General features: G+C 27.3%; 3 protein-coding genes across 5 annotated transcripts; 2 read left to right on the forward strand and 1 right to left on the reverse strand.

The window, feature by feature from the left end:
• Positions 1-9,008: 9,008 nt before the first annotated feature.
• Positions 9,009-13,302, forward strand: LOC112684859 (lysosomal acid phosphatase-like). Of its 2 annotated transcripts, none has more exons than XM_025556568.1 (6): positions 9,009-9,086; positions 10,990-11,331; positions 12,354-12,530; positions 12,664-12,784; positions 12,846-13,054; positions 13,121-13,302. In XM_025556568.1, the coding sequence occupies exons 1-6, from the start codon at positions 9,024-9,026 to the stop codon at positions 13,268-13,270; spliced, it is 1,062 nt and encodes a 353-aa protein (XP_025412353.1). In that variant the 5' UTR covers positions 9,009-9,023; the 3' UTR covers positions 13,271-13,302. The 2 variants fall into 2 exon arrangements, with proteins under 2 accessions (XP_025412353.1, XP_025412352.1); XM_025556567.1 differs by lacking the exon at positions 9,009-9,086 and adding an exon at positions 9,253-9,459.
• An 18-nt stretch (positions 13,303-13,320) lies between these two features.
• Positions 13,321-16,503, reverse strand: LOC112684858 (CAAX prenyl protease 1 homolog). Its single transcript, XM_025556566.1, has 6 exons — positions 16,244-16,503; positions 15,876-16,022; positions 14,484-14,684; positions 14,118-14,412; positions 13,774-14,033; positions 13,321-13,703 (listed from the first exon to the last, which is right to left on the reverse strand). Exons 1-6 carry the CDS (start codon positions 16,328-16,330, stop codon positions 13,338-13,340), a joined length of 1,356 nt encoding a protein of 451 aa, XP_025412351.1. The 5' UTR covers positions 16,331-16,503; the 3' UTR covers positions 13,321-13,337.
• A 1,940-nt stretch (positions 16,504-18,443) lies between these two features.
• LOC112684896 (transcription initiation factor IIA subunit 1-like) lies at positions 18,444-22,967 on the forward strand. Of its 2 annotated transcripts, none has more exons than XM_025556618.1 (7): positions 18,444-18,657; positions 20,046-20,280; positions 20,398-20,643; positions 20,898-21,023; positions 21,100-21,386; positions 21,921-22,010; positions 22,770-22,967. In XM_025556618.1, the coding sequence occupies exons 1-7, from the start codon at positions 18,634-18,636 to the stop codon at positions 22,875-22,877; spliced, it is 1,116 nt and encodes a 371-aa protein (XP_025412403.1). In that variant the 5' UTR covers positions 18,444-18,633; the 3' UTR covers positions 22,878-22,967. The 2 variants fall into 2 exon arrangements, with proteins under 2 accessions (XP_025412403.1, XP_025412404.1); XM_025556619.1 differs by lacking the exon at positions 18,444-18,657 and adding an exon at positions 18,763-19,003.
• Positions 22,968-27,465: the final 4,498 nt, after the last annotated feature.

Raw genomic sequence — 27,465 nt, forward strand, 5'->3', positions numbered from 1 at the left:
TTGCTTTTTTCGGTAGACACTTAACGACTTCTGCGGTTTTTAGGTCGAAGCTAGTAGTTTAAAATTATGTTTTTCACCTCGTTAGGAGTGTAGTATTTTGTAGGAGGTCCTATTGATAAGGAGGAATCTAGAGATTTTTTAACGTTACTCATGTGTAGGTTATTAACGATATCAGCATGAGTTTGGAAAATATTTAAAAGGTGTGATTGAAACACAGCAGCTTTTTCTGGGTCACTAATAGCTAAGGAGTTATCTTCTTTTCTGAGAGGGGTTGAGATAGATTTATAATTTAGTAACCTTTTGGTTTCTCGCTAGAGGCTGCCATCTGCAGCCGACGATTTGTGTAAATTCTGTTCGAAAGTATTTGATTTATGTTTTGCAAGAACTTTTTTTAATGAATTTGAAAGTTTATTATATTTTATTTTATGAGATGGGAGATGGGAGGCCTGGTACCTTTCTCTTGCCCTGCGTTTTTCGACAATCAGATTACGGATTTTTTCTGGGAAAAGGTGTGGCTTGGGTTTTACGTTTCTATTTTTGTCGGGCATGGTAGTTGACCATGCTGTCGATTGAATGAGATTTGTTAGATTATAGACTGCTTCGTCTATATCTGTGTTGGACTTAAGTTTAATATTTAAATTTATTTTTTCATTAATTAGATCGTGGAATTGTTTACGATTAGTTAAGGGGGAGAATAGTTTAGGAGGCTCTATGCGAACTGATGGTGTTGCAAAAGTCGAAAGTAATACGGAGGAGTGATCTGAGTTTAAGTCTAAAATATAATAGGTAGAGCAATATAAGTTGCCCGGAATTTTAGCTGAGAAGATATCTAATATATCTGGACTTTTTTTAGGAGAGGTAGGCCAATAAGTAGGTCCTGGTGGTGATAAAATTTGGAAATGTCTTTCGTTGGCTAAGTTGTAAAGTACGGTGCCGCGAGGGTTGTTGGCACGACAACCCCAGCTTTGGTGCTTGGCGTTGTAATCACCACCGACAATAAAATTATTTTTAATTTAATTAAAGTAATTTGAAAGTATTTCTTTAGTGGTCTTGTGACGAGGGGGAGAGTAAAATGCGCCAATAGTAAGTGGTATGTTGTTTAATTTGATTTGGATAGAGCAGGATTGTATATGATCAAAACTTTAGTTAGGAAGCGGCTGATAAAATAAGGAAGCTTTAACTAGAATTGCAACACCACCGTGTGCGGTATTGTCTGGGTGGTTCGATTTTAATGAAAAGTAACCAAGGATATTTATATAGAAGTATTTTGTGAAATGGGTTTCTGTTATTAGTGCTATATCTACACGTTTATTATATAAAACTGTTTGTAATTCATTGATATGATTTTTGAGACCGTTGGCATTGATGAGGAGGATTAGGAGTGAGTTGTTTGTGGCATTGTTATTCATTTTTTTTATCTAATAAACTTGAAATTACTTTTGTTAGTAGAGAGATTAGAGGATTAATTAAGGTTTTGAAATCATTCAGGAAACTTGTCATTAAGAGTGTGATATTGGTTTCTGAAAGAAGTAAGGTATTAGGTGTTGAAGGTGTTAATGTATGCCGAGCTGTCTGATTGGCTATTGCCTCTGCGTAGGATTGATTTTGCACCTTGGGAGAATTAGTAGGAGTGGGACCTAAAGGGTGATTATCTTGTACATAATTAGACTTAAAATTAGTATCTTTAGTATCGAAAAAAAATTTGTTATTATTGGAATTTGATTTCTTACGGTGTTGGAGCTCTTTGTAAGTAGAACAACCCTTGTAGATCGCCGGGTGGTTTCCGTGACAGAGTGCACAGCAAGGAGGTTCATCTCGAGATTTCGGACAGGAAGAAGAGTGGTGATCTTTTCCACAGCGGACGCAGCGAGGTGGGTGGCCACAATACGCCTTTGTGTGTCCATAGACCTGACAATTAGTACATTGGGCGATCGTTTTAGATTTGTGGAGTTCTTCAACCTTTATTTTTGTATGAAGAAGAAAATTGAGTTCGAATATTTCATTTGAGTGGGTCGTTGGTTCTAAATCTACATAAAACAGTGGAAGCTGTTTTTTTGTTTAGTCTGTGGAGTACCTGAGAGACTTGACGGACTTCAAAAAGACGTGTTTCCAGTTCACTTTTTATTAAACTAGTTGGTGTAGTAGGATGTAAATTACGGATCACCATGCGAGTTGGTTTATCCTCTTTCAGTTGAAACGTGTGAAATTGTGCTTTTTCATTTCTTAAGAACTTGACTGGCGTTCTGTATGCTTCAGGATTTGTTGTTTGGATTTTTAGTTGATCTATCGTTGACTTGCACTGAAAATTATCAACACCAATTAACTCGCAGAGTTCGGTGCATAATTCAGGGAAATCGCGAACGTATTTTATGAATATAGAAGGGGGAGGTTTGAAAGATGAGGGAGCGTCTGGTTCGAAATTTGTATCCTGCGAATCTTCAGCGGGAGGTTCTACCGATTGTTCCATTGAGCTGAGAACTTCGAAACGATTATTCGTAATTAATAATTTTTTTTTTTAGTTTTAGTAGGGCGCATTTGTGGAGAGGTTGGTGAGTCCGGGTTAGAATAAGAGGAATTGGAGTGATTCCTTTTCTTTTGAGTTGACCAGTCGCTCGTTGGTGTGACGTTAGACGAAGAAGCCTTGTGATTTGAATCATTTAGATTTGTATTTACATTAAGTTTTGGTTTTGCGAGTTTGTTGATCGGAGGCATATCAGCGTTGTTGTTTTTGTTCGTAGTTGTTGACATTGTGGTCGATGCGGAAGTGATTAATCAATTAGATTAGCCGGTCCGTCAAAGACGGTCCGCAAATAAGGAAATGCCAATCGGTGTGTTACGTAATAAAACAGCAGTTGGACTATTTATGAGTATAATTATTTTAAAACTGTATAAAATAATATTCATTCGTACGACTGTACGAATACGTGGTAAAACGAAATAATAAATAATAAAATAATAAATAAATAATAAATTATTTTTGTTTATTTATATGTACGAGAGACATTAAAGAAATTGATATATTACGTTAATATTTAAAATATTAAACGCGTTGTTTAATTAAGCACTAATTGGCAGGCGAGGCACGACGACGATGATAACATACGTGTGTATCGGACGGCTGCCGCAACAGAACTGAAGATTTCGTAGTGAGAAAGTTATTTGAACAAATTTGGTTTCGTTTATTTTTATTTTCCACTTGTTGAACTTCATTTTTAAAAAAGAAAAGATAAAAATATAAAATTATGATCATTTGAAAACATAATATCATTTTTGTAAATTTGAAACCCAATAAACCCAACGCTCCCGGCCTGGGGTCTTCGGGTCCATGCCGATTACATACGACACTGTACACAGATATTTAAGTTATATTTATTTATTGTTGTTGTAGAATTGTTACATGTAATAATTAACTTAATACATAATTTGTAACATTGATTTTTAAAAATGGTATCATTTTTATTCCCAAATTAAATTTATAATGTATATAATATACAGTAACATTTTGTTCGATATAAAATATTATTATTGAGTATTTGAATGTCGTAACATTATAAAAGTTATAGACATATATAAATATATTTTATAAATATATAAATATATTTTTAAAAATATATTCAAATCTATTTAAATTTAAATTTTGTGTTGTTATTAAGATTAATCATACGTCCTGTTTTTCGTATTTTTGTCCCGTTGTCCCCGGGGGAATCTTCGGGACATTAAGGTGTCCCATTTTTAAAAAGTATTAAAAAATAAGGATGTCAATTTTAATTTGTTAATGAATTATTATTTTTATTATATTTAAGTAGTATGTGTGTATACGATGTGTATGCACTGTATTACTAACAGTGTTGTGCTCAGATAAAAAAAAATATCCAGATAAAAATAGATTGGGCGTTTATAAAAAAAGTTTAATACATCATTTACACATGTAACATAAAATATTACTGTATATTATTTGGTTTGAATTTGTTAATTTTAATATTTATTTATCTACAAGTATAATTTAAATATAACTTGTGGCTTGTCAATTGGGGTGGGTAATCGACATCAAGGGTGTGTTTGAGTTGAGATCATGGGGGGGGGGGGAGAAACTAATTTTTCATCAATATGAAACTTAAAAATAATTTACAATTCATTACTTAGGTGCATTGCAATAGCCCTACTCTTATCTTAACTGATTAGAGTAGTTTGGTCCTCCAGGTTGGGGATTATGTGATGGGCTAACAACCCATCCATATAAAAAATAGTTATGTTCAGGACTCAAACAACAAGCCCCGTACATGTACCCTTCCTTAAGAGTTGGCAAAGATGAATTCAATCGAGTCAAACAATTTAAATATTTAGGTTCTGTTTTGACTGAAAAAAATGAAACTGATAAGGAAGTGGCAGCAAGAATCCAATCGGGAAACAAATGTCTACGGACTCATAAGGATACTAGGAGCCCGACACTGGGGTAAGATTGCGCACATGGTGGGATAAAAGGGCGCAAGCAAAAGTCTTTATTTTAAATTAATCTTTTTACGGAAAATAAATTCTTAAATATATATTTTACCAATTGTAATCACTATAATTTTTTAAAAATGTCTATTTTAATTATATTTGCTTATAAAATTAATAATAAGTGAAGACTTTTTAAGACATATTATATAATTATATTTATATTAAAAATGATAACATGTTACAACATAACACAAATAAAAACTATTGAACAATTTATTGAACTTTGTTTAATCATAGTATAACAAAAACAACAAAATAAACAAATTTAACAAGTAGATAGGTACTGCAGTAATAGATCTAACCAAACAAAAATTATCAATATTTCAGTTCATGCATTTTAAAACTGAATAAAATAAATAGGTAATATCTTATGTAGTTTCTAAAAATATACATAAGTATTTAGAATATTTAGATGCTCTAATTGTAAATAATATGAATTTTATAATAACTATGTAGATGTCAACATCATATGCTGAAATGCGCACTTTTACCCCAAATCGAATACGCCATTTTATCCCAATATACTTTTCATTGTTGAAAAAATTGTATAAAAATAAGCATTCGTGTTATTAGAACATAATACATGATAAATAATAGCCAATATAGTGTAGAAATGGTAAAAAAAAAGATTCCTATATAAATAACTTTTCCAGGGTGAATAACTAATTTTATTCTATCTAAATATTACATTAAAAAGTAAAAAATTAAAACTTATCTCGTTTCGAGCTGTTGTTCAAGTAAATCTCATTTTTTTTTGTGTTACTGATAAACATAGCTGGTATATTGATAGACACTTAACAGTATATCCATAATTAAAAATCTTAATAATTTATTTATAATAGTTTATCTTACCCCATGCGTCATCTTACCACAGGTTACTCTATAGCTCATGTTCCTGTTATAATAATAACATATTATAATGATAGACTAGTAATTTATATTCTTAATTATTTTTAATTACATTTTTTAAATAATTCAATGTATATTGAAAAAAATACGAGCTAATGAAGGGCGAATTCCCTTTCCCTCCCTAAAATACGCCCTTGATCGACACACGTAACTGCTTCATTGGAAAATAAATTTCGCGCCGCCACTGGTGATGAGTGACGACGGCGAATGGCAGGGGCTGTGTGTAGTGCATCAGGATACATAACTACACCAATAAAACATATAATATATATTATACAAGCTGACCCATGCCCACTACATTGGGAGTCAAACGTTTTTACTTGTGATGAAATTAGTACAGAATGTTTAAGATTTCTTTTATATTATATTACTGACCCGACAAAGCTTTGCTATTGCTATATTTTTATAGGTATATTTGACCCGGTGTACATTTTATCACCTACAATTTATCCTTCTTTTATATAGTGTATATAGCTGTACCACGTAAAAATTGTTGTACGGGTTATATTGTTCTGTTTTAATTATTATTGTATATTTTTTTTTAATTTTAGACATTTTTTTTAAATAGCATAGTAATCTCATAAGGTGATAATACAACATACTATAATTGGCATACATTTTACGCTTGAGGAGATTAATAAAGTATTAAGTAAAACCAAATTTAATAAGGCAGCTAGATTTAATGAGGTATACCTTAAATTCATTAAACACGCTGGTCCGTGAGTGACTAGCTAGATTCTACAGTGACATATTAGACACAGCAAACATCCCAAAACAATTCAATATAACTAAGGTAGGTAATTGCACTTCTAAAGCCGGGAAAGTTAGGAACTGAGGCTGCAGATTATCACCATTAATAGTAGTAGGATAGTGGCGTTCTTAGAAGGAATCCTTGCAAATCGACGTTTTTAAGTTTACTTGGGTAACAAAGGGATCAAGTGGAGGACAGTGAATAATGGGCTTCCTTGAGGATTATTCCTAGCCCCAACACTGTTCAATTTATACATGAACCATATCCCAATAACAGGCTAAACTTCCGATTTGTGGATGACATAGCAATAGCGTTCCAAAGAAAAGATTTTAAAGATTGTAGTGCGTTTTTAATCAGTGACCTAAGTCAATGAACACCCATTTTCGCAATCGGCACTTAGAGCCAAATCCTAGGAAAACAGAGGTCTGTACATTTCACCTCAACAACAGGCAAGTAAATTACCAACTTGAGATTGAATTTGATGGAATAAGTGTAAAACATAATTCTCTCCCTAAATATTTGGTATAATGCTAGAACGCTCGCTTACATTTAATGAGCAATTTAAGTAGCCTCAGTAAAAATAAATATATATTATGTGATTACACCATCTACAACCGTAGTGCATACACTACCAGGGAGGGATAGGCCCATAGGAAAAAAGGGATTTTCCCTGTGGGCCCTCACCCTATATTATGTCGGTGGCCCCCCCCGATACCATTAATTTTTTCATGGAAATTTATTTTATTCTTTTTATAATTAAATTATTTAAATTAAATTAGGATGAGTAAATATAATACATTTTTTAAAAGCAATTTTTTTTTTCATTTTGGTGGCCCCATTAAAATATTTCCCTGTAACAAAAAAAAACTACCTATCCACCCAGTGGCATACATTCAATCTTGCTCTGAGGGGGAGGGTTAACAAAAATAATCGTTATCTTTTTTTTTTCATCGCACAGATAAATAAGATAAATAACTGCTATAAATAGATATTATTTTATAAAACTTTTTTACCAATTTGCAGTTTACTTTTACATTACAGTAAATTTATAGCTATTGGAATATAAAAACAACATATAGTTAACAAAACTTTTCAAACACCTATCAATATAATTATTTAATTATCACAATATTTGTATAGTTGTATATTTTAAGTTCAAAGCGTAATAATGAAACTACGAATATATTACACGTCATCAATAATAAAACAATTTTCTTCTTTTTTTTCTTTGGCCCGGGAGGGGGGTTTGAACCAGGGACCCCCCGTATGTACGCTTCTGTATCCACCTCTGCACACTACATAGTAAACACCTTAGATCATAAGGTAAACACCATATTCCTTCGCTCAGTCTCTTTATATATTTTCTTAATATTTATTGATATTAGAGTTATACATTTATAGGTTAAATGTATTGTAATTTTTAAACTTGTTCTAAGTTTTTGTTTTATCTTATTTTATCTTTCTTTGTAAAACTGTGTTGTGAACTAAACTAACTGTTTACACCTTATATATTCTTAATAGATATATAATTATTTTGTTGCTATCATAAGAGAACTTATAATGAAATGTATTTAATATTTTACTGTACAATTGACTACTAGAATAATTTTTTAATTATTTTCTAAAAATATAGTGTATCTTAAAAGTTAAAATATAGGTAATAAACTAAATTTTTGATTAATCGCTGGATAAAAAAAAAAATCAAATAATGAATTAAATATTGCAGAAAATTAAATAAAACTTATATGGTAGATGATAGGCCAGAAATTATATTTTTTTTTTGTTTAAAATAAACAACTGTTTTTTTACATTGTTTAAATCAAATGTTATAAACGATTTAAGCAAAACCACATTTGATTAATTTAAATGATTAAAATATGTTTTAAACATTTCAACTCCGATTTATAACCCAGCAATTCCCCCTTTCTGGCTACGCCGCCGCATTTATAATTATAATTGTAAATTATTAAAAACAAGTAATATTTAGGTAGATTACTAATTAGTAATCTGCCTATTCAATCCTGATATAATTATATTTTACTTTACACGCAACTGATTTATGGTAATTCTGAGTACGGTAGATATGATTTGTTTATTAATCCCTAATCATAATATATTACGGGTTGGTTTTTTTATCATAAGTATATTGACATTTAATATTAAACTATTAATCTCAATAGTTAGATATAGTTCATAATTATAGAAAAACATGTTAATTAATGCAAAGTATGATAAAACAATAAAATTTAAAAAACTTGTAATAAACGTATAGCAATTAGATAAAGATAAATATAATAGGTTATTATTTAACAATACATGTAATACTTAAATTAAAATAAATTAATGATGTTTCAATTCTTGAAAAATATTATACATATTTATGATTGGAGGAAATAACATATGTACAGGATAGATTACAGAAAGTGGCATTAAACGTAGGTTTAGAAAAATTATCTTTGTTTGAAGGAGTATGATAAATTCTCATCAGATTGGACGATTAAGAAATATAAGTTGTCTGTATCTTGGGTAATTTTTATATTTGACTGGGTGGCTAATGTAGCATAGTGTATAACAAACTGAACAGTGGAAATTTAGTGCAGGAGCCCGAGGGGTGGACTTGAGTCGTGTTAACAGGGGATGTTCCTGGAACTGAGTTAGGCAAACTTTTTTGAGGATGTAGTACTTTAATTACTATTTTGGTATAAAGTAGAAATTTAACTTTGAATATTTTTGGTAGTTTTTTTTTTTTAAATCAACAAATAATAATGGTAGGTAGGGGTATTTTATCAAAATATTGATTGAAGTTATGTTTATCATTGTATTTAAGTATTTAGGTTGGACTGTTATACTATAATTATAGTTCATGGTTCACTTTATCAATAGAACAACAAATGTTCAAACATCGAATATTATAAAACAATTTGTTGTAAGACGTTAAGTTTCATCTATGTTATTTATTTATTATTTATTTACTGAACAATATTATGTAACATATTCATCAAATTGACGATAAGACATTTAATACCTACAGATAATACATTTTGACTCTTGAAAACTTTAATTTATTAGATTATTTTTTGGTTATTTCCTACGAGTTTACGGCCAATTTAAGATTTAATGACAATCGACTTATTAATATATTTTTAATATAAGACTATAAGCAATACTATAGAATATAATACTATAATAATATGATTTATTTTAGTTTAAAGTATATTATGTTGTTAGTTATTGTTGTAAATGAGTGCATAACTAAAACTGTAAATGATGATAACTTACAGTTGAAATTTGTTTTTATTGTAAGTATATTAATTATTTTTTTACGTTTTTTTTTACCTAAAATTATGATTTAACTCAACAGCAAATTTTTATGGTTGACTAATATAGTAGGTATTTATTATGGGCGCCTGCAGGGGAGGCAAAGGGGCCATTGCCTCTACTGGGAATTTTTGTTTCAAAACTATTGTTAATTTAATACCATGCATATTAATTATAACATAATTTTATTGAGATCCATTTATGAAGTTTAGTAAAATTTATCATATTTTTAGATATTCTAAAATATATAATCTTGAACATATTTATTTGTTTACAATGTTTACACAAGACTGCATATCGCTTAAGACTATACATTATCCCGAGTACCGATTTCTATGGTATTAGATTTTGTTCTCATATATTTTTAAATACACGTTGTGACCCTTCGAATTTTAATCTTGCCCCGGGTAGGATTTTATTCTGCGGGCACACTTGGTATTTACCTAAAAATAATACACCAAATTAACAAAATAGTTAAAATAGACCTATTTTTAATAACTATTTTGAATACTAACTAAATTCTTTTAAATATTTATAAATACTTACTGGTAAAAATAGTTTTAGTTATACAATTGTTCAGTTACATTTCTTAAATATGATTAATATTAAATATTCTACAAATATGATATTTTATAATATTTAAAATTATAGAGTAAAACAAATAAAGTAAATAGTATATATAGTATATAGTAATGGTATATTTTAAATTAATTTTTTTATTTTTACTATAATAATAATAATAATAATAATAATAATTTATACAATAATATTTATATATTTATTGACATTAAGGTTTTGTCAGTCACTACTGTCATAAAATCATAATTGTATTTTAAATAGAATAGTTGTAAAAAAAAAAATGATTAAAGCAATAGTAACTCCAATTCAATAATACTACCAATTAATAATTAAATACTTGAATACTATATACTAAAAAATAATTTGGCTTTTAACACTATTTAAGTTAGATGATTTCAGGACAATTAATAGTATTAATCTTAGGTTACCCTCGAATTAATAAGCCTTTTAAAAGAAAATTAGTATTACTTAATTGTATTCAGTAGTGTAGCTATATAATGTATGGTTTAGATTTCTAGAAAATAAATGTTAATATAAGGTTCATATTGGAACAAATGTATTAATATTAATATTTTTATGATGACTAAAATGGAGTGCAAAATCCACACAAGTTCTATATTATATAAATATAAAATTAAAACACCACCCTCTGAAAAAATCCATATTATGCATCTGATATTATATTTAACATTGGCAAAACTTTGGGTAAGTCAAATGTCGAAAAAATAAATCGGTTTCATATTTTAAAATATTTTTATCCATCTTTGTTTTATATTTAATCCTAAATTTTGTAAAAGATATGAAATAACTAAGAATTTAATATTATTAAATATATTTTGAGCACACATATGAATACCAAATATTTTTATTAATATTATGAAATTCTAGTTTGAATTATAAAATAATAATTGGTTTTGTGTTATCTTATATAGTTGATGAGACACATGAATCGAGCACCATTAATTCGATACAAAAACAACACTAACAACATAGTTTGGGCTCATGGTCTGGGTGAATTGACTGATCAGGGTATATGGAACTCATACCGTGTAGGCCAAGCATTACGTGAACGTTACCTTGGATTTTTGCATCCATTGCAGCGGTACACACCCAGTGAGATTGATGTATCTACAACAGAAGTAGATCGTTGTTACCAAACTGCTGGGTACCTATTAGCAGGTATGTACCCACCTAATGAAGAGCAGACATGGAACAAAGACCTAAAATGGCAACCTATACCAATAAAGACGAGTTTATCAAAAGACCATCAAAAAGTAAGTGTTAATACTTATAATATATTTTTATGTTATTATGATGTTTGTTAATAGTGTTACCATAATTAAAATTTAATAATAATCAGACAAAATTGTATATATGTATTTTAGGATTTCCTGAATTATCTATTTTTAAAATAATGGAACAATAATGTACATATAATTATATTATGATATATAGTAAAATGCAACATTTACAAATAACTAGTAATTTGTGTTATATTATATGTATTATTTATACATCATACTTATATTGTTATAAATGTTGATGTGTTTGTAATAACAATAAGATGATATTTATATTAAGAGTAATAATATTGATTAAATAAACACATGTTTAATAATCAATAATAATACATTTTTAATACACATATAGCATAGAAAGTAGTGACACAAAACTTTGTAAGGTAGAAATTAAATATACTTCATTAAAAAACTTGTATAAAATCATTAATATGTGCTTTAGTGTTGTATATCACACTAATCTAGTGAAATTTTTTTCTTTTGAAGGATTTTAAAAATAATACATTTCAAATAAAATCAAATACATATTATATACTTTTTTTTTAGGTGTTTTTCTCAATAAAACAATAAAATAAATATTTAACAGTATTAATACAAATTATTGTATATAATTGCATTACAAAAATTAAATTTCCAAGATCTTCCCTAAAAATATCACTGAATTTCATATAAAAATGAACATACAAGAACATAGTCTAATTAAATACTATATTTCAAATAATAATTATCCATTTTATGCTTAAATTGTTATAATTTATAAATTTAAATATTACAAATAAGTATGAGTTTCATAAATGTATTAATACTTACAACTATACTTAAATTCATAGGAGTACAAGCATAACAGAATTTTTTTAAATTGCTTTCAGATTAAATAATATATTTAAATGATAAATGTACATATCTTAAACTCAAAAATTACAATGAATTTTCAATAATACTTTTCAATATTGTAATAAATAGTTTTTATTTAACTTTAAAACAAGATAAAACGTTAGTTTAGTAATGATCCAAGGCTATGTCCAAAATATGCTATGGAATTACATGAAAAATGTGAAAATATAATGAAAACAGAAAATGTCAAAACATTTATTAGTTATTTGAAGAATCACACATCCAACCCGTTAACTACAACTTTTGAAGTATTGAAATTAGTAGACGCTATTTACACAGAAGTAAGTAGTTATTTTATATAAATATAAAAATTTGTATTTATAATTAATTATCAAACACATACATACAACACAATATATTAACATAATTTAAAACTTTGAATGGAATATTTATTTAATAAAATTCTTAATGTAGCGCATGGCAAACTATTCAATTCCTAATTGGGCAATGGAACGATATCAAGATTTTGAGAATTTTTTATTGCTTTGTATGACTGTATTAGTTGAAACCAATCAAATGAAACGTTTATATTCAGGTATTTACATACATTTTTTTTGTATGTTTTAATAATATTAATATAAATATATTTTTAATAGGTGAAATGTTGAATGATGTTTTACAACGGATGGAAGCATCAATAAAAAAGTCCTCAGAAGCAAAAAAAATATATTTACACATAGGACATGATTCAACCATAGTTCCTTTTCTTAAGACACTAAATATAGAAAATATAACATATCCATTTTACGGGGCTTCTGTTATAATGGAGTTATATGCAACAGCTGCAAATGAAACTATTCTTAAGGTAAAAAATAATAGCATTTTTAGTAAATCACTTAATGTTTATTTATTTATTTTAAAACAAAAATAGCTATTATACAACAGAGACTATGAATGGAAAGATTCGAAAATTGAGTTAATTGAATTACCAGGTTGTCCACAGCCATGTCGACTAGAAGATTGGCGCACACTTACACAACAAATGATACCTCGTAACTTAAGTGATGAGTGTAAAAATTAATAATATTAAATATGAAACCACTTACATTTAAATTGGAATCTGTAATTTTAATTTAAATTTAATATATTCAGTCGGTCTTAGAGATTGCTTCCAATCTTTCCAATAATTGAGGATGAGTATGATGCCAAGCCGAGTAAAGAGAATCATAAACTGGAAATCCTAAGTTATCATTATGTAACCTGATTAATCCACTTTCAAGTTCTTTTGCTTTCCCAAGTTTTTTGGCAAATGCATCTGCTTGAAATTCAAGTTGTCTACTTAGTGTGGTCATAGCAAAAGATATAACAGTATTATACGGAGAAAACACATATTGAAATATAATGGCTAGACCGATGATAACAGGATGTGTAGATTCATAAAATCCAAATGCTCGATATAACATTGAATTGTCATACAACCATCCAAAAACAAATAACATGACAAATAAATTGACCTGGATAAAAGTATAAAAATAAAAAATTAAAAGAAATTATTATGATTAAGATAAAAATAATGAATTTTACCTGAGATATTATAATATAAAATAATACATGATTTAGTTTCCAGTGACCAAGTTCATGTCCTAAGATTGCCAATATTTCATCATCATTCATTCCTTTTCCTTTTTCTTTAATCTGATCAACATCAGTATTTTCATCATTTTCTTCAATTTTTTTATCAGGTGTCACTTTGCTATCTTTCAATAATGTATCATATAAGACAATTCGTTTGCTATTGAAAAATCCATAAAAGTAAGCATTGCTATGAGCTGACCGCTTTGATCCTAAAATTAATGATTTAATTAGTAATCAACCAATTTCACTTTTAAAAATTAAAAATAAATTATATAGTTATAAAAATATTTTACCTTCTACAATATATATTTTGAATAAAGGAAAGTTTACTTGTTTAGCAAGCTCTTCAATTTTAGTTTTCAATGGACCATCAGATAATGCTGTATATTTATCAAATAATGGTGCGATAAATTCTGGGTATATTGTCATAATGAATAATGAAGTTACAATAGAAAATACCCACAACCAAATAAAGAAAAAACGTCCACCCCATTTAACAATGCTAATTGCTGCTGCAGTAATTGGCAAAGCTATTACTTGAACCAATAAAAAATTCTTGATTTTGTCTTTAATAAAAAAACTTAAATTCTAAATTAAAAATTTTAAATATTAGATTTTTATAAATTAAGTAAATAATTAATTATAATTTAAAAAGTTACTTGTTTATTAAAACCATGTTTTTCTTCAATAATAAAGGTGTTATATGCTGAGATTGGCAAAGACATCAGTGTACCCATCGTATTCATAAACAAAATAAAGACACAGCTAATCATGATTTCACTCTCTTTATATCTAGTATCTATCAAGCAATATTTGCTAAGATTCCAGAATAAAGTAAATCCATTCAAACATATGAACCCCTAAACATTTTAAGTAAGAAATTATTATTGTGACATTTTAAGTTATTGATTGAAACTATATTATTCCTTGTTACACAAAATTTACATTATAACATTTTAGTTTATGAATATTACAATTTCTTTACATCAATAAAAATTTAACTAATTTTAATATAATTTTGAAAATAATAATAAACTTAAAATGTTATATATTTTATAAATAAATAACGTTTATGAGTAATATATGTAATTAAGAGGATGTTAGCGTTGAAGTATAACATATAATACAATCAAAAGATTTCGTTATATGCCATATTTTAGTGGTGACTGCTTGTAACCACTCCCATTACTTCCACAACGTAAGAACACATAATGTTCACAGGAGAGACAATATTATTTCAGACAGAATAAAACGATAAATATAAAGAAAAAATAAAATAATATGAATGGTAATAATCATTCTATATAAGCTATGAATTGTTGAAGCTGAGAGAAAATAACATTTAATATAGTATTATTTAATAATAAAACACAATAATATTGTACACTATATCATTATATCATGATTTTCTAATCAGCATCGTCATATATAATAATAATATATCTTTGTATTAGCTAATAAATACTTAAATCAAAAAAGAATATACTTATTTTTGTTTCAATATGAACATTACATTATAAGGATTTCAATCTGGCAACCCTAAATAAAAAAGGTATATTTTGATAAGTATAGATGGACATATAAAACAAAAATCAATAATGGATTTATGATACTTTCTATGTACATTTATTATTTTATGCTTTAGACACCTACAAGAAATAACAGTAATTGTTAAAAATACAATTTAACAGAACTTCAATAATATATCAAGTAAGGTAAGATAATTCTTTAAGTGAAATATAAAAAAAATAAATATATATAATATAGGCCATAGCAAATTTACACATGTAAGACAATTATTAAACAATATAATCGAAATAAGAGATAGGGGTCTAATTAAACTCCAATATATGTTGTAAAAAATAATAAGGCAATGTAAATTGGTTTTCAATTCTATCTAACATTTAGAAATAATAAATCTTCATTGAATACTCTCTATAAATATTTATAAATTAATTAAGCTGAAAATATCAATTATAAAAAAAATTATACTTAAAACAACTTATATAGATACAATATGTAATAATTATTTTAAAAATATTTTTACTTACAGTTGAAAATATCATATTAAACCATTCTTCAGCTATGCTAAAACTATTTTTATCAATACCATAAGATTTTGCCTTACGGAATGTTTCTTCATCTAATGTACTAATTAATTTTGAAGGTATTTTTTCTGTTGTTTTATATACTCTTCTCTGAAAAAATAAATTAATTTAATAAAATAATTATTGTTTAATATTTATAAATAAAGATTTAAATTTGCATTTCACTTCATTTTATTTTCCTAGTGTTGATATTAAGAATATAAATTATATTATTTTATTTTATTTACAAGAAGCAATGTAATTTATTTTTCTATATCTATGATTCACATATGAACTTCTCAATAATAAAACTATTATACTCAATACTATACCTGTCTTAGTGTTAAGTATTGTTCCCATAGAAACTCAATCCAAGAAAAAGTTAAGACACCATAAAATACACAAAATTCAGGTATCATATTGAATTGATGAAATCAAAATATATTAGAAATGACAATATTAAAATGAGTATTATGAAATATTACTAAATATCAACATACACGGAGACATTAGAAAATGTTAATTGTAAATCGTAATTTGTCTAACAATTCAAATTAAGTTAAAGACTTAGATACGGATGAATACCGATAAAATTACTAACAAAAAAAAAAAAAACTAGCCGAAAAATAGATTACGAAAAATTATCAGCATCATTTCTAAAGAATTTAAAGTATTTTATATCTTAAATTCGACCACACTGTTCAAAAATTACATTTCATATTTGTGTATAATAACTATATACCTTAGTTCATGGCTGCCAATTGCCGATCCTTATAAAACAATGTCATGTCCATAAAGGAAAAAAGAACAGCACGATAAGGTTGTCAAAGGCAGCAGATAAGTTGTTGGGCTTTCCGTTTCCATTCGTTCTAATCTGTTGAGTAGTAAAAGTTATGTATTTTATGTTTGTATTCAATATTTTGAACCACAATCAGGGATAAATTTTATAGCATATTCCTGCAGTCATGAGTTCAAAATATAAGTTTATATGTATAGGTACTTACCTTATTTTTAAATACATTTTAAATGTACGACATAATTTTACTATTTCAGAAAAATGTTAAAATTTAATACTTCTACTAAATAAATATAGTTTATATATATGTAACAAATTAATATTGAAAAATATTACAGATTATAATATTGTTGTAAGCCGCTCGGTTATGTCTATAGGCTCGGATATTGCGACCGGTTTGGTTAATTTCGCCGATCACAAGTCACGTTTTGAGTTCGCACTTTTGGAAGTCAACGAAGAAGTTATTGATTCAAACAATTATTATAAGAACTAATACACTATTTTTTATTGAGTCGTTATTTAAAATATTAATACGCTTACAAGAAATGAATACACTCTTGCTTAGATGTTACACCACTGCCTCCTCGATAACGGTCATGTATGTACGTAAAAAATGGATAAAATGCATAGTCAACATTTATCCCCACATATTAATACATACATACTAAGGATACTAATAATAATTATAATCATAATTATAATAATATAATATCATAATATCATAATATCATAATTATAATATTATAATAATATAATATATAATATAATATAATATATTATATGTAATATAATATGGTGTACATAACAATATGACATAGTTTAGTTTATTCTGATTATTGTTCCAAGGTTTACGTTCCATACTGTACATAATAGTAGTTCAATTTCATCTCATGTAATTAATTTATTGCATTATTGCAAATATATAATAACTATACACATCTGTATAAGAATCTTAAATTGTGGTTATAGTAGGTAGGTACCCATTTTTTAATAATAATAATAATCGACAATGCACTGTTGAGATAGTGAAGGCATCGTTATATAGAATTTACAGTTATTAGGTTCGTTGCCAGTTTACGATAATTAATGATAATATAAAGTACCGAAAGGATCGATGAAACGAGTCATTTGAAATCGTTCCTTTTGTGAACTTGGAACACTGTTTAAGATATATATCTTAAATCACGACCGGGAACGAAAGGAACGTAATATCCCATCAATATTTAGTGGCTCCGAATGAAATTGAAACTACCAGTTCAAATAATTAGTTTTATCCACCCACCCCTTCTAATTTATCACCCATTGAAATGCCAAAACATTTTTTTTCAAACATCTTTAATAATTAAAGATTTTATATAATACCTATTTAATTATTAAATTTACTAATTTAAATAGAAAATACTTGTCAAGTAACATATATAAAAATTAATTTAAAGTTTTTAATGATCAATTTTGTTCTTTTTTAACATTCCAATTTTCTAGGCAGTTAAATTAAACTACCTGGAGTACGTATTCGGCGACACTACTACTAGTCTTGTCTATGCTGTGAATTCAATATAGGTATTTGGTAGGACATACGAATATTCATTTAATGATTCAATTATGCATAAGTGCAGAATAATATAACGGATTTCTAATATCAGTTATAAATAATGTACGATATTAAAATTCTATAGCGTTGGTGAACCTGTATCACAATGACGTCAATGGTGTGTTATAACCTGCTGCCTCCCTATGTTAGCTGACAGTATATAAGGTGGCATAGCACATGGAGTAGCTTGGGTGGTTATTTTGCTTGAAAATCCTTGTTTGCTGTTTTTTATAGTTTAGCTGCAGTTGTTACATTTATTTTCCTACTCTAAATATTTCTTGTGATTTACTTTTTTTGGAACTTTTATTCCATTCTAGCTGCTACACACTTCAAATATGTCTCTGTCACAATCGACTGTGGTGAGTACATCGTATGATCCGCCGTATTATTATTAAAATTAATCAACGGTATGTTAACCATATGTCATATATGTGTTGGATTGACAAGGGCGATGTTGAGATAATAATATTCTGATTCCGAATTACTTGAGCTAAACTAGTTATATTTTTAGTACAATGTGGAAGAGTATTTGATAGTATAGTTTAAATTGTGGTACTATGTGCTTAACTACTATTATCTGAAGGTTATTTTTGTAGGTCAATAAATTTAATTTTTTTGCTTATCGTGTTTCATAGAGGTGGTTTTGTTACTGGAACATTTTTAATATTTGCAATTGTGATTTTTTGATACAAGATTATCATTACAGTAAGTAAACTTATATCGCTCAAGAGGTTATTCAATTATCTTATGTAGTATTTTCCAAATGTTCATAAACTGACTATTAGTTCTTATGATACGAGTGTAAAAATTATTATTTTTTTAAAATTTTAATTATATTTGGCCTTTAAATTTTGAAGTTGCTAATTTAGAGCTAATTAGTTAAAGTAAAAGAAAATATAATGTATTAGATTAGATGTATGGTTATTAGTTAGTACTGACATAATTGAAATCTGTATTGTTATTAGTTTACTTATTAACTTATTAAATATATAATTTGTTGTTAATATTTATTATTATTTAAATAATTGTACATTCCTTTATTCTAATGTAATTTCGGGCAGTCATATAAATAAATAATCCAGCCATCTACTTAAGCCATAAAGTCAATAGTCCCTACAAGTAGCCTACAGGACCAAAACCTATAGTAGCATTTATTTTTTTAATTTTCTCTAGTCCAAGGTAAAGAGAATGGGTAAAAGTGTATCCTAGTCCTGTTCTTACTCTAACTGATTCTAAAACTCAATTTTCTGTTTTACTTTTATCCTTGTATAATTTAGGGTAGCTTTAATTGGATTCTGATTAAGAAATAGATTTTTGATTTTGATACGCTAAATAAGTGTTAAGCTTAAAATAGTTACTGTTTTAAAAAATAACATTGCTGTAACCATAAATATAACTTATTTATATCTTAATTTAAGTTTTAACTGAAGTATGAATTATTATATCTGTTTTCCATGAGTTTAGAATCTTATTTCATTATTAAAGTATTTCAATTAGCATTGAAGGTAATTGACTTAGTATTATTAGTATTTGATGAATATTGTTTTAATGAAATTATTCATAATTTATTTCAATAGTAAATCATTAATATATTTAAATTGGTTGTCAAAGTTTAATGAAGGAATAATTTAGAAAATATTAAATACGTTTTTTAATCAGGTCATAATATTACAAGTACAGCTTTAATGATTTGAATACCTTATATCTTAATTGAAGATATAGTTATTAATGTTAATAATTATTTCAGATGAAATTATACCAAACCGTTATTGAAGATACTATAAATAGCTCTCGAGAATTTTTTGCAGAAGAAGGTATTGATGATCAAATTTTAATGGAATTACGTCAGTCATGGGAGTCTAAAGTGATGGCTAGTAAAGCAGTGGATGCTCCACCCCCTCAAGAACTTACTCAGCTTCCTAAAACTGTTCCTTCAAATGTTGTTAAGCAAAATAAGAGCCAATATACTCCTACAATAGTCAGTGAGTGTACTATATTTATGTTTTGATATATATTTTCTTCTTAATATTGGATTAAAATTTGTTGTGGTTTTTGGTGTCAAAAAATTGATAATTATAAATTAAAATAATTATTTTTAGATAATAGCGTTCATCAATTAAAAATGGTGCAGCAACAGAAAATACAGCAACAGCAACAACAACCACAACAACAGCCACTATCACAACCAACACCACAATCACAATCTCAACAAAACTCTATAGTTTTACCTGCAGATTATGCAAATAAATATGTTCCGATTCAAATAACTTTACCAGCACAGGCTGGTTCCCAAGATTCTGGATCTAGAGTTCTTTCTATTCAAGTTCCAAGCTCTGCCATACAAGGTTCAATATTTATATAGTTTTGATTATTAAATACTTTTTGATTCATGTTGGAATGCTCTCTTCTACTTCTGGTAATGATTCTTTTTCTCAGCGGTATTGTCTTACTTAGAAAGTAGAATAACCAGGTGACCATGTTCAAATTGGCAATCAGACTTGATATGGTGTACTTACTTATCTAAGACTTGTCACCTTTCCTTTTATTACTAATTTTTAAGCTATTATTTTATTAAAATGTCAATTTTCTTTGTTTGTAGGTAATATGCTACAGAGTATACTTAGTGGTCCGGTAATAACTAACAGTATGGCACTGCCTACACATCTAGCTACATCACTTTTACAACAGCATGTGAATAGTGTTCTTTCTGCTCAGACAATTTCAGGTTGGATAATTAATTTTATTGAAATTTTTATTAAATAAAAGCTCATTAATTATTTTAAATATTTTGAAATTACTAGGTGTTCAAACTGCTCAACCAGAGTTTTTACAACAACAACAACTACAACAGCAGCAACAACAACAACAACAACAACAACAACAACAAAATAACCAACCATTTATTAGTGGGAATGGAACTGGTGGTGTTAAGAGAACTATTACTCAAATAGATGGAGCTAATGATTCTTCTACATCAGATGATGATGATGATGATGATGATGATGATGATATTGATGATGAAATTGGTGATAATGATGATGATGATGATGAAGATGAAGACAAAGAACAAAACAGTGCTTCTGATGCTGTAAGTGTTTGCTAAAAAAAATGAATTAATTTAAGAAGTTATGTTTTTAATATTTATTCTACAATTGCTTTTTTCCTTGATTTTTAATACTTTTTTAGTTTTTTCAGTCAACTTCACTTCGCTCTCACCATTTGGTCTTTTACTACTTTACTCATCTATTCTTATTATGTCCAAGTTTTCTGTCACAATCAATTACATCTCTTATAGGTCTTCCTTGGAGTATCTTCCCTATTAGATTACACTCAAATGCTGTTATATCTGTTTCACCCTCATTTTTTTACATTATGTGTTTTAGTATGTACCACCACTTTATTAAGTGATTTCTTAGTTTTCCATTGTAGCTAGTGACAGTTGTTTTTTATTTTTATTTTTTGTTATTCCTTATATTGCACTTTCCTGACCAATTTGACTATTATTTTAAAGTGGGTTACATATTGTTTTAATTTTTTTATTTTTAATTATTGTTGAAATTCTAGATTAAATTTAATGTAATCTGTGTTGATATTTAGTATACTGTATATTTTATATTTCCAGGAGCCTTTAAATTCTGGTGATGATGTGAGTGACGTTGATAATGGAGATTTGTTTGATACTGATAATGTTATTGTATGTCAATACGATAAGGTAAGTCGAAAGAAATGTTTTAAATAAAAATTATAAATACAAGTTACATCCAGAAAGTATGTTCTGTTTTTTATTTTTTTTTGCGCATTTGTGTTGTTATCTTAATTGTGATAATTTCGATTAGTTCATTAACATGTTTGGGACATTTCAAACCATTTTAAGATTAGTTGGTGTACTTATGTCACATTTCAAGTGTTTTAAAATGGACCATCTTTGGTTAATGATGATGTTTTGGTACATGAAGTTGAGAAAAAAATTCATGAAAACATAAATTTCATCCTACAGTCCAGATTTGGCACCTAGTGATTTTCATATTTTTTTTACATATGAAATCACATTTTACATATGAATGGGTGACCAGAACTTTAACGAAGATAATGACATGGTTACAATTGCAGGCGGCATCTTTTTATGTGGAAGGAATTTAAAAACTAGTAGCCTAATATGATAAGCGCTTAAAAAGTGGTAGTAACTATGTTGAATAATAGTGCAGTACATATACTTTATATGTAAATACAATTTCTTTTTAAATTCAGGCTTACATTTTTTTATTGCCCTACAGAGTTTACTTTCTGGACATACCTCGTAGTTATCAAAGGTTTTAAATATTTTACTATTTAAAATTTATAAATCTTTTACATCTTATTATTAATTTATGTAGTTTAAGTCTAAGTCACCAACATTTATTTTTATTTTTATCTAATTTTTTTTTTTTTTTATCGTAGACTGAAAATCATGTAAAAACTTATTTTTTTATAGATTACTCGAAGCAGGAATAAATGGAAGCTTTATTTCAAGGATGGTATTATGAGTTTAAATGGTTATGATTACGTTTTTCAAAAAGCAACTGGCGATGCTGAGTGGTAATAAGGGTACATATGTGTTGTAATTATAATAATGTTAACTATTGTTAATTTTGATAATGTTTAATTACTTGTCTTAAATTAATTATTTTTTTCAATTTTTTTTTAATGTACAAAATTACTAAATAAATTTTAAGTTTTTCCCAAATTTTATTATTTTTAATCAATGAATATTTTAATTTTATATCATGTGATGGTATTATTATTTCAACTTAAGCTTCCCACCACTTTAAATAGGTATGCTATATGTCTATATGTTACATAATTATGTTATTAGATTCACTTGAAATGATATAAGTCATCCATATTATAACTGGTTTATAAAAAAATTTAATTCAATTATTTTGCATATATATATATTTTTATTTATTTAATTGAATTACATTATAAAATTAACAATAATCAAATATAAGTATATTTAAATAGTATAAATTTAAACAAAAGACTGTTTTAATATATTATAATTTCAACATTGTGAAATTTACTATTATACAATTAATATTATAATTTTAGTTTTTACTGTTTAAAAAAAAAAAAAAAAATAAATAACTAGGTACATTAGAATAAAAACAAAATAACAAGCTTAAAAGTGTTTTCCAATGCAAAAAAAGAACATATATTATTAAATTAATTACTAAGTAGTAATTTAAACTGAATATTAGGAAAATAGACTGAAAATTGAAAATAATAATAGGTGAACATATGAATCAACTCTGTTACTTTTCGCTATAATAATAGTCATAGAAATAAATTAATTTTTACATGGAAATATAAAAAACTATAAATTACTAAGAAGATTAAATAATAAATAATAAATAAATGCTTAGGTTTACTATTTTTTATTATTTTGTTATTAAATAATTGTTACATATTACATTGAAAATTAATTCATATTTAAAAAAGTATCATATATTTTAATTTAAACTTTGATATAATATATGATAAATATATTAATGTAATTTTGGATATGCTTCTGTAATTAATTGCAATTATATTTTATTGAATAATGTATTTAAGAATGTTATCTATATATTTTATACTATGGTTTTTTAGTTACGTTATTGATGAATGATCATTGAATTCAATTTGCTGAATTAAAATTTTGTAGTTTAACATGGAGTACATTTTGGTGTGTTGAATGGTGTGATATGAAAATAAATGTTAGTTGCATATGAAGAATAGATGTTTAATTTTGTACATGATTATTTCATTTGATTGGTCCTATTTTTACAAATGTAATGTATTACATTATAATTGTCCATGTATAATTATATTGAAATTAATTTCTTTCATATTTAATATTTTGAGTATTTATCATAGACTTTAATTACTTCGTGCATTTATATTTATGTATTAAATAATTTATATAAATATTTTTTTTTCTTGCAGCTAAAATTTAATTGATTAAAAATATAAAAATAATTTTATTGGTTTTATTTTAAAATAAAATAGTTGGTAAATAAAAAAGTATTGGAATGAAAGTCAAGGTAAATCATTTTTGTATTGACTACTGATAAAAAAAATATATAATTTTATTGGTAATAACATGTAAATTATTACCTTACTGGCATTGAAATATTTTTAAACTTGCATTGTTTATAGGTGCAGGGGTGTAGCCAAGTACACCCCTAATAAATTGATAAATTCTAAGAAAACATATAAAATATGTCTATACTCCTTACCTAATAAATATGAATGCAAAAAGTCAACATGTGAATATAACCTATGGATGTTTCTAGTATACGCAGCGGTGTTCCTATGGGGCAGGGATGGGCAACTTAAAGTTACTAGAGGGCCAATTTTTATAAAATTAAAATCTAGCGGGCCAGAGTATAGAAAACAAAAAAAATATGTATTTTAGAATTTTTTATTTGTATATATATACACGGAAATAATAAATTCAACAAACACGATAGCACGAATGATACGAAAAAACTGATATAGTTATTAGTTCGGTACAAACAGTGGCGTAGCCAAGGGGGGGGGGCTAAGGGGCTATAGCCTCCCCCATGGGCCGTGTTTATATGTATAATGTTTCTTGACTATTTAATAGAATCAACGCTCGTTTTAATCAAAGGCATATTGATGTTATGCCACTTGAAGGACTTATTCCGGCCAATTTAAATATGTATGATGATAAAAATATTATAAAAGCTGCTAAAATATATGTTCAAGATCTCCATGATGATACCTTATCTACAATCAGAGCTGACCTGTTCATATGGAGGCAACAATGGAGTCAAAATACTATTCTAAAACCGAATTCTGCTCTTGATTCACTCTCTCATCGCACCAATCTTCGACCTAATATTAAAATACTTTTACAATTATTCGCCACGTTACCAGTTACCTCTTTCACTCCGGAAAGAACGTTTTCAGCACTTAATCGCTTAAAAATTTTTTTAAAAAGCATCATGTCGGAAAACTGACTGAATTGGTTAGCTATGGCTAATATAAATAAAAAAGAGCAATTCGATGAAAGTGAAATAATAACTGAATTTGCCAGAAATTCGCCTAAGAGAATGCAGCTGTCAGAGTGGAGCAAGTGACTGAACACTGAAACCAAAATTATTATTATTGTTATAAATTACTAGCTGACCCGACAAACGTTGTTTTGTCATATAAATTATTTCTAGAGAATATTTTGCTAGAAAAAAATAACTAATTAAATATAGGCATGTAAGAATGTGGGTAAGGATAAGGATGTAAGGAATATATATGGAGTGCTATGAATGGTGACGAAATATAAAAATGAATAAACATCAAACATTTATTTTTTTAATAATTTATTAAAATTGATCCATTAAAATTATATATATCACTAATTATGACAATATTAGTAAAAAACAATATGTATCCCTTAATGCAACAGAGTGTATAATATTTTTTGTTATCCCATCTTTCGCCAACACAAACTGGATGGCTCGAGAGCACACCACGTATAATTATCCGTGTGAAAAATATGATGTGCTCAAATCTAAGCTACAGACATTGTTTGGCTTTGAAACTTATTGATAGTCATTGCAAATGCCAATCTAATTGGAAATTGAACGCGTTTAAATTGTTTTGGCACATCTGTGGGTATAATAGAGATTCGCAGTAATTATATATTTTCATCTCGGAATTTGCCATTAAAAATTATGGCTTCGATAACATTTTTCATTAATTTTTTAACAACTTATCGCGTGCCGTTGTTCAACCGTGGTAGGTCAAATTATGAAGCAAAATAACCGGAGAACAAACCTTCAATTGTAAATTATGCGGTGGCATGCCTGGTTAGGTAGCATAGCAAACTATATCTATAGATTTGTATTACACCATGTCTTCTGGTAATAAATGTTTATCTTGAGATTAAATTCGTTGACATCCACATTTTTTACTACTAAAATTCCTCTTTCTGCCAGTCACTCATGATTTGTGTATTGTCTGTGTACATTGGAAAATATCTAGTCAATGAGAGCATCTTGCGAATAAATGATTGTGCAGAAATCGGTCGGTAATTTTTTACATTCCGTTTCATCTGTAGTAACTTTCCCATCTTCAATATCTAACAATTGTTTTGAGAATCTTCTACACGCAGCTTTTTTTGATTAAATCGTAAGTATCAAAATCGTTCGCTCTCTATCTTTACATACATTTCGACCATGAATTGTTGACGAAGCTCATGATATCGTAGAATAATTTTGTCCTGATCGCGTTTAATCATCAACTGATATGCATAATAATTTTTCGAACTAACATTCTTATTTGTTTTGACACCTGTTGCGGGATCATTTTTTGTTTAATATTTATGCAATACCCGTCATTTAATACCAAAAATAAAATTAATAGTTTTTTAATAGTTTTATTTAATAATTCATTTTAAATTGTGCAGTTATCGACCGGGTCAAAAATTATTAAATTAAACTATGATTTATTAAACAATAGCACTTTTTCAAAAAAATTTTTCGTAAAAACCTTCTCCTGGCAATTACAAACAATTAAAAAAAATTTGAGCTAAATTGGCCCAGCCGTTCTCAATTGATGAAATGTTATACATTTTTGGCTCCATTTATATATATATAAATAACTAATAACTAATTATTTATTAACTTTATCGGACTAAATTTACGCCTAAAACCTTCTCTGTGATGTCCTCTTTAATTTAAAAAAAACTGCATGACGATCCAATAAGTAGTTTCAGAGTTTATCCAGAACAAAAAAAAAGCGACTTAATTTTATATAATAGTATAGATAGATATAGAGATATATTAATAAATATTTTTAAAACTATACTAAAATGCTTGAATTACGTTTAGAAATTTGGTGATAGATGGTGGGGGGGGGGGTTAAGGGTGAATTATCATATCCTCTCTTACCTTACTTATCCAAAAAAAGTGGTTAGCCCCCCCCATTTAAAAATCCTAGCTACGCCACTGGGTACAAACAGCTATGGTTGAAAGCTATACTTACATATAAGATGTGTTCACGCTAAGAGGTACCACTAAATATTTCGGTTCGATTACCTTGTATTGAAATGGGGTTTTCACTGAATAACAAATAAACATACTTAAATACATATTTTTGGATAAATTTTAAATGTTTAACACTTT

Source organism: Sipha flava, unplaced genomic scaffold (assembly GCF_003268045.1).
Source record: "Sipha flava isolate LNK unplaced genomic scaffold, YSA_version1 258_pilon_pilon, whole genome shotgun sequence".
Taxonomy (NCBI): domain Eukaryota; kingdom Metazoa; phylum Arthropoda; class Insecta; order Hemiptera; family Aphididae; genus Sipha; species Sipha flava.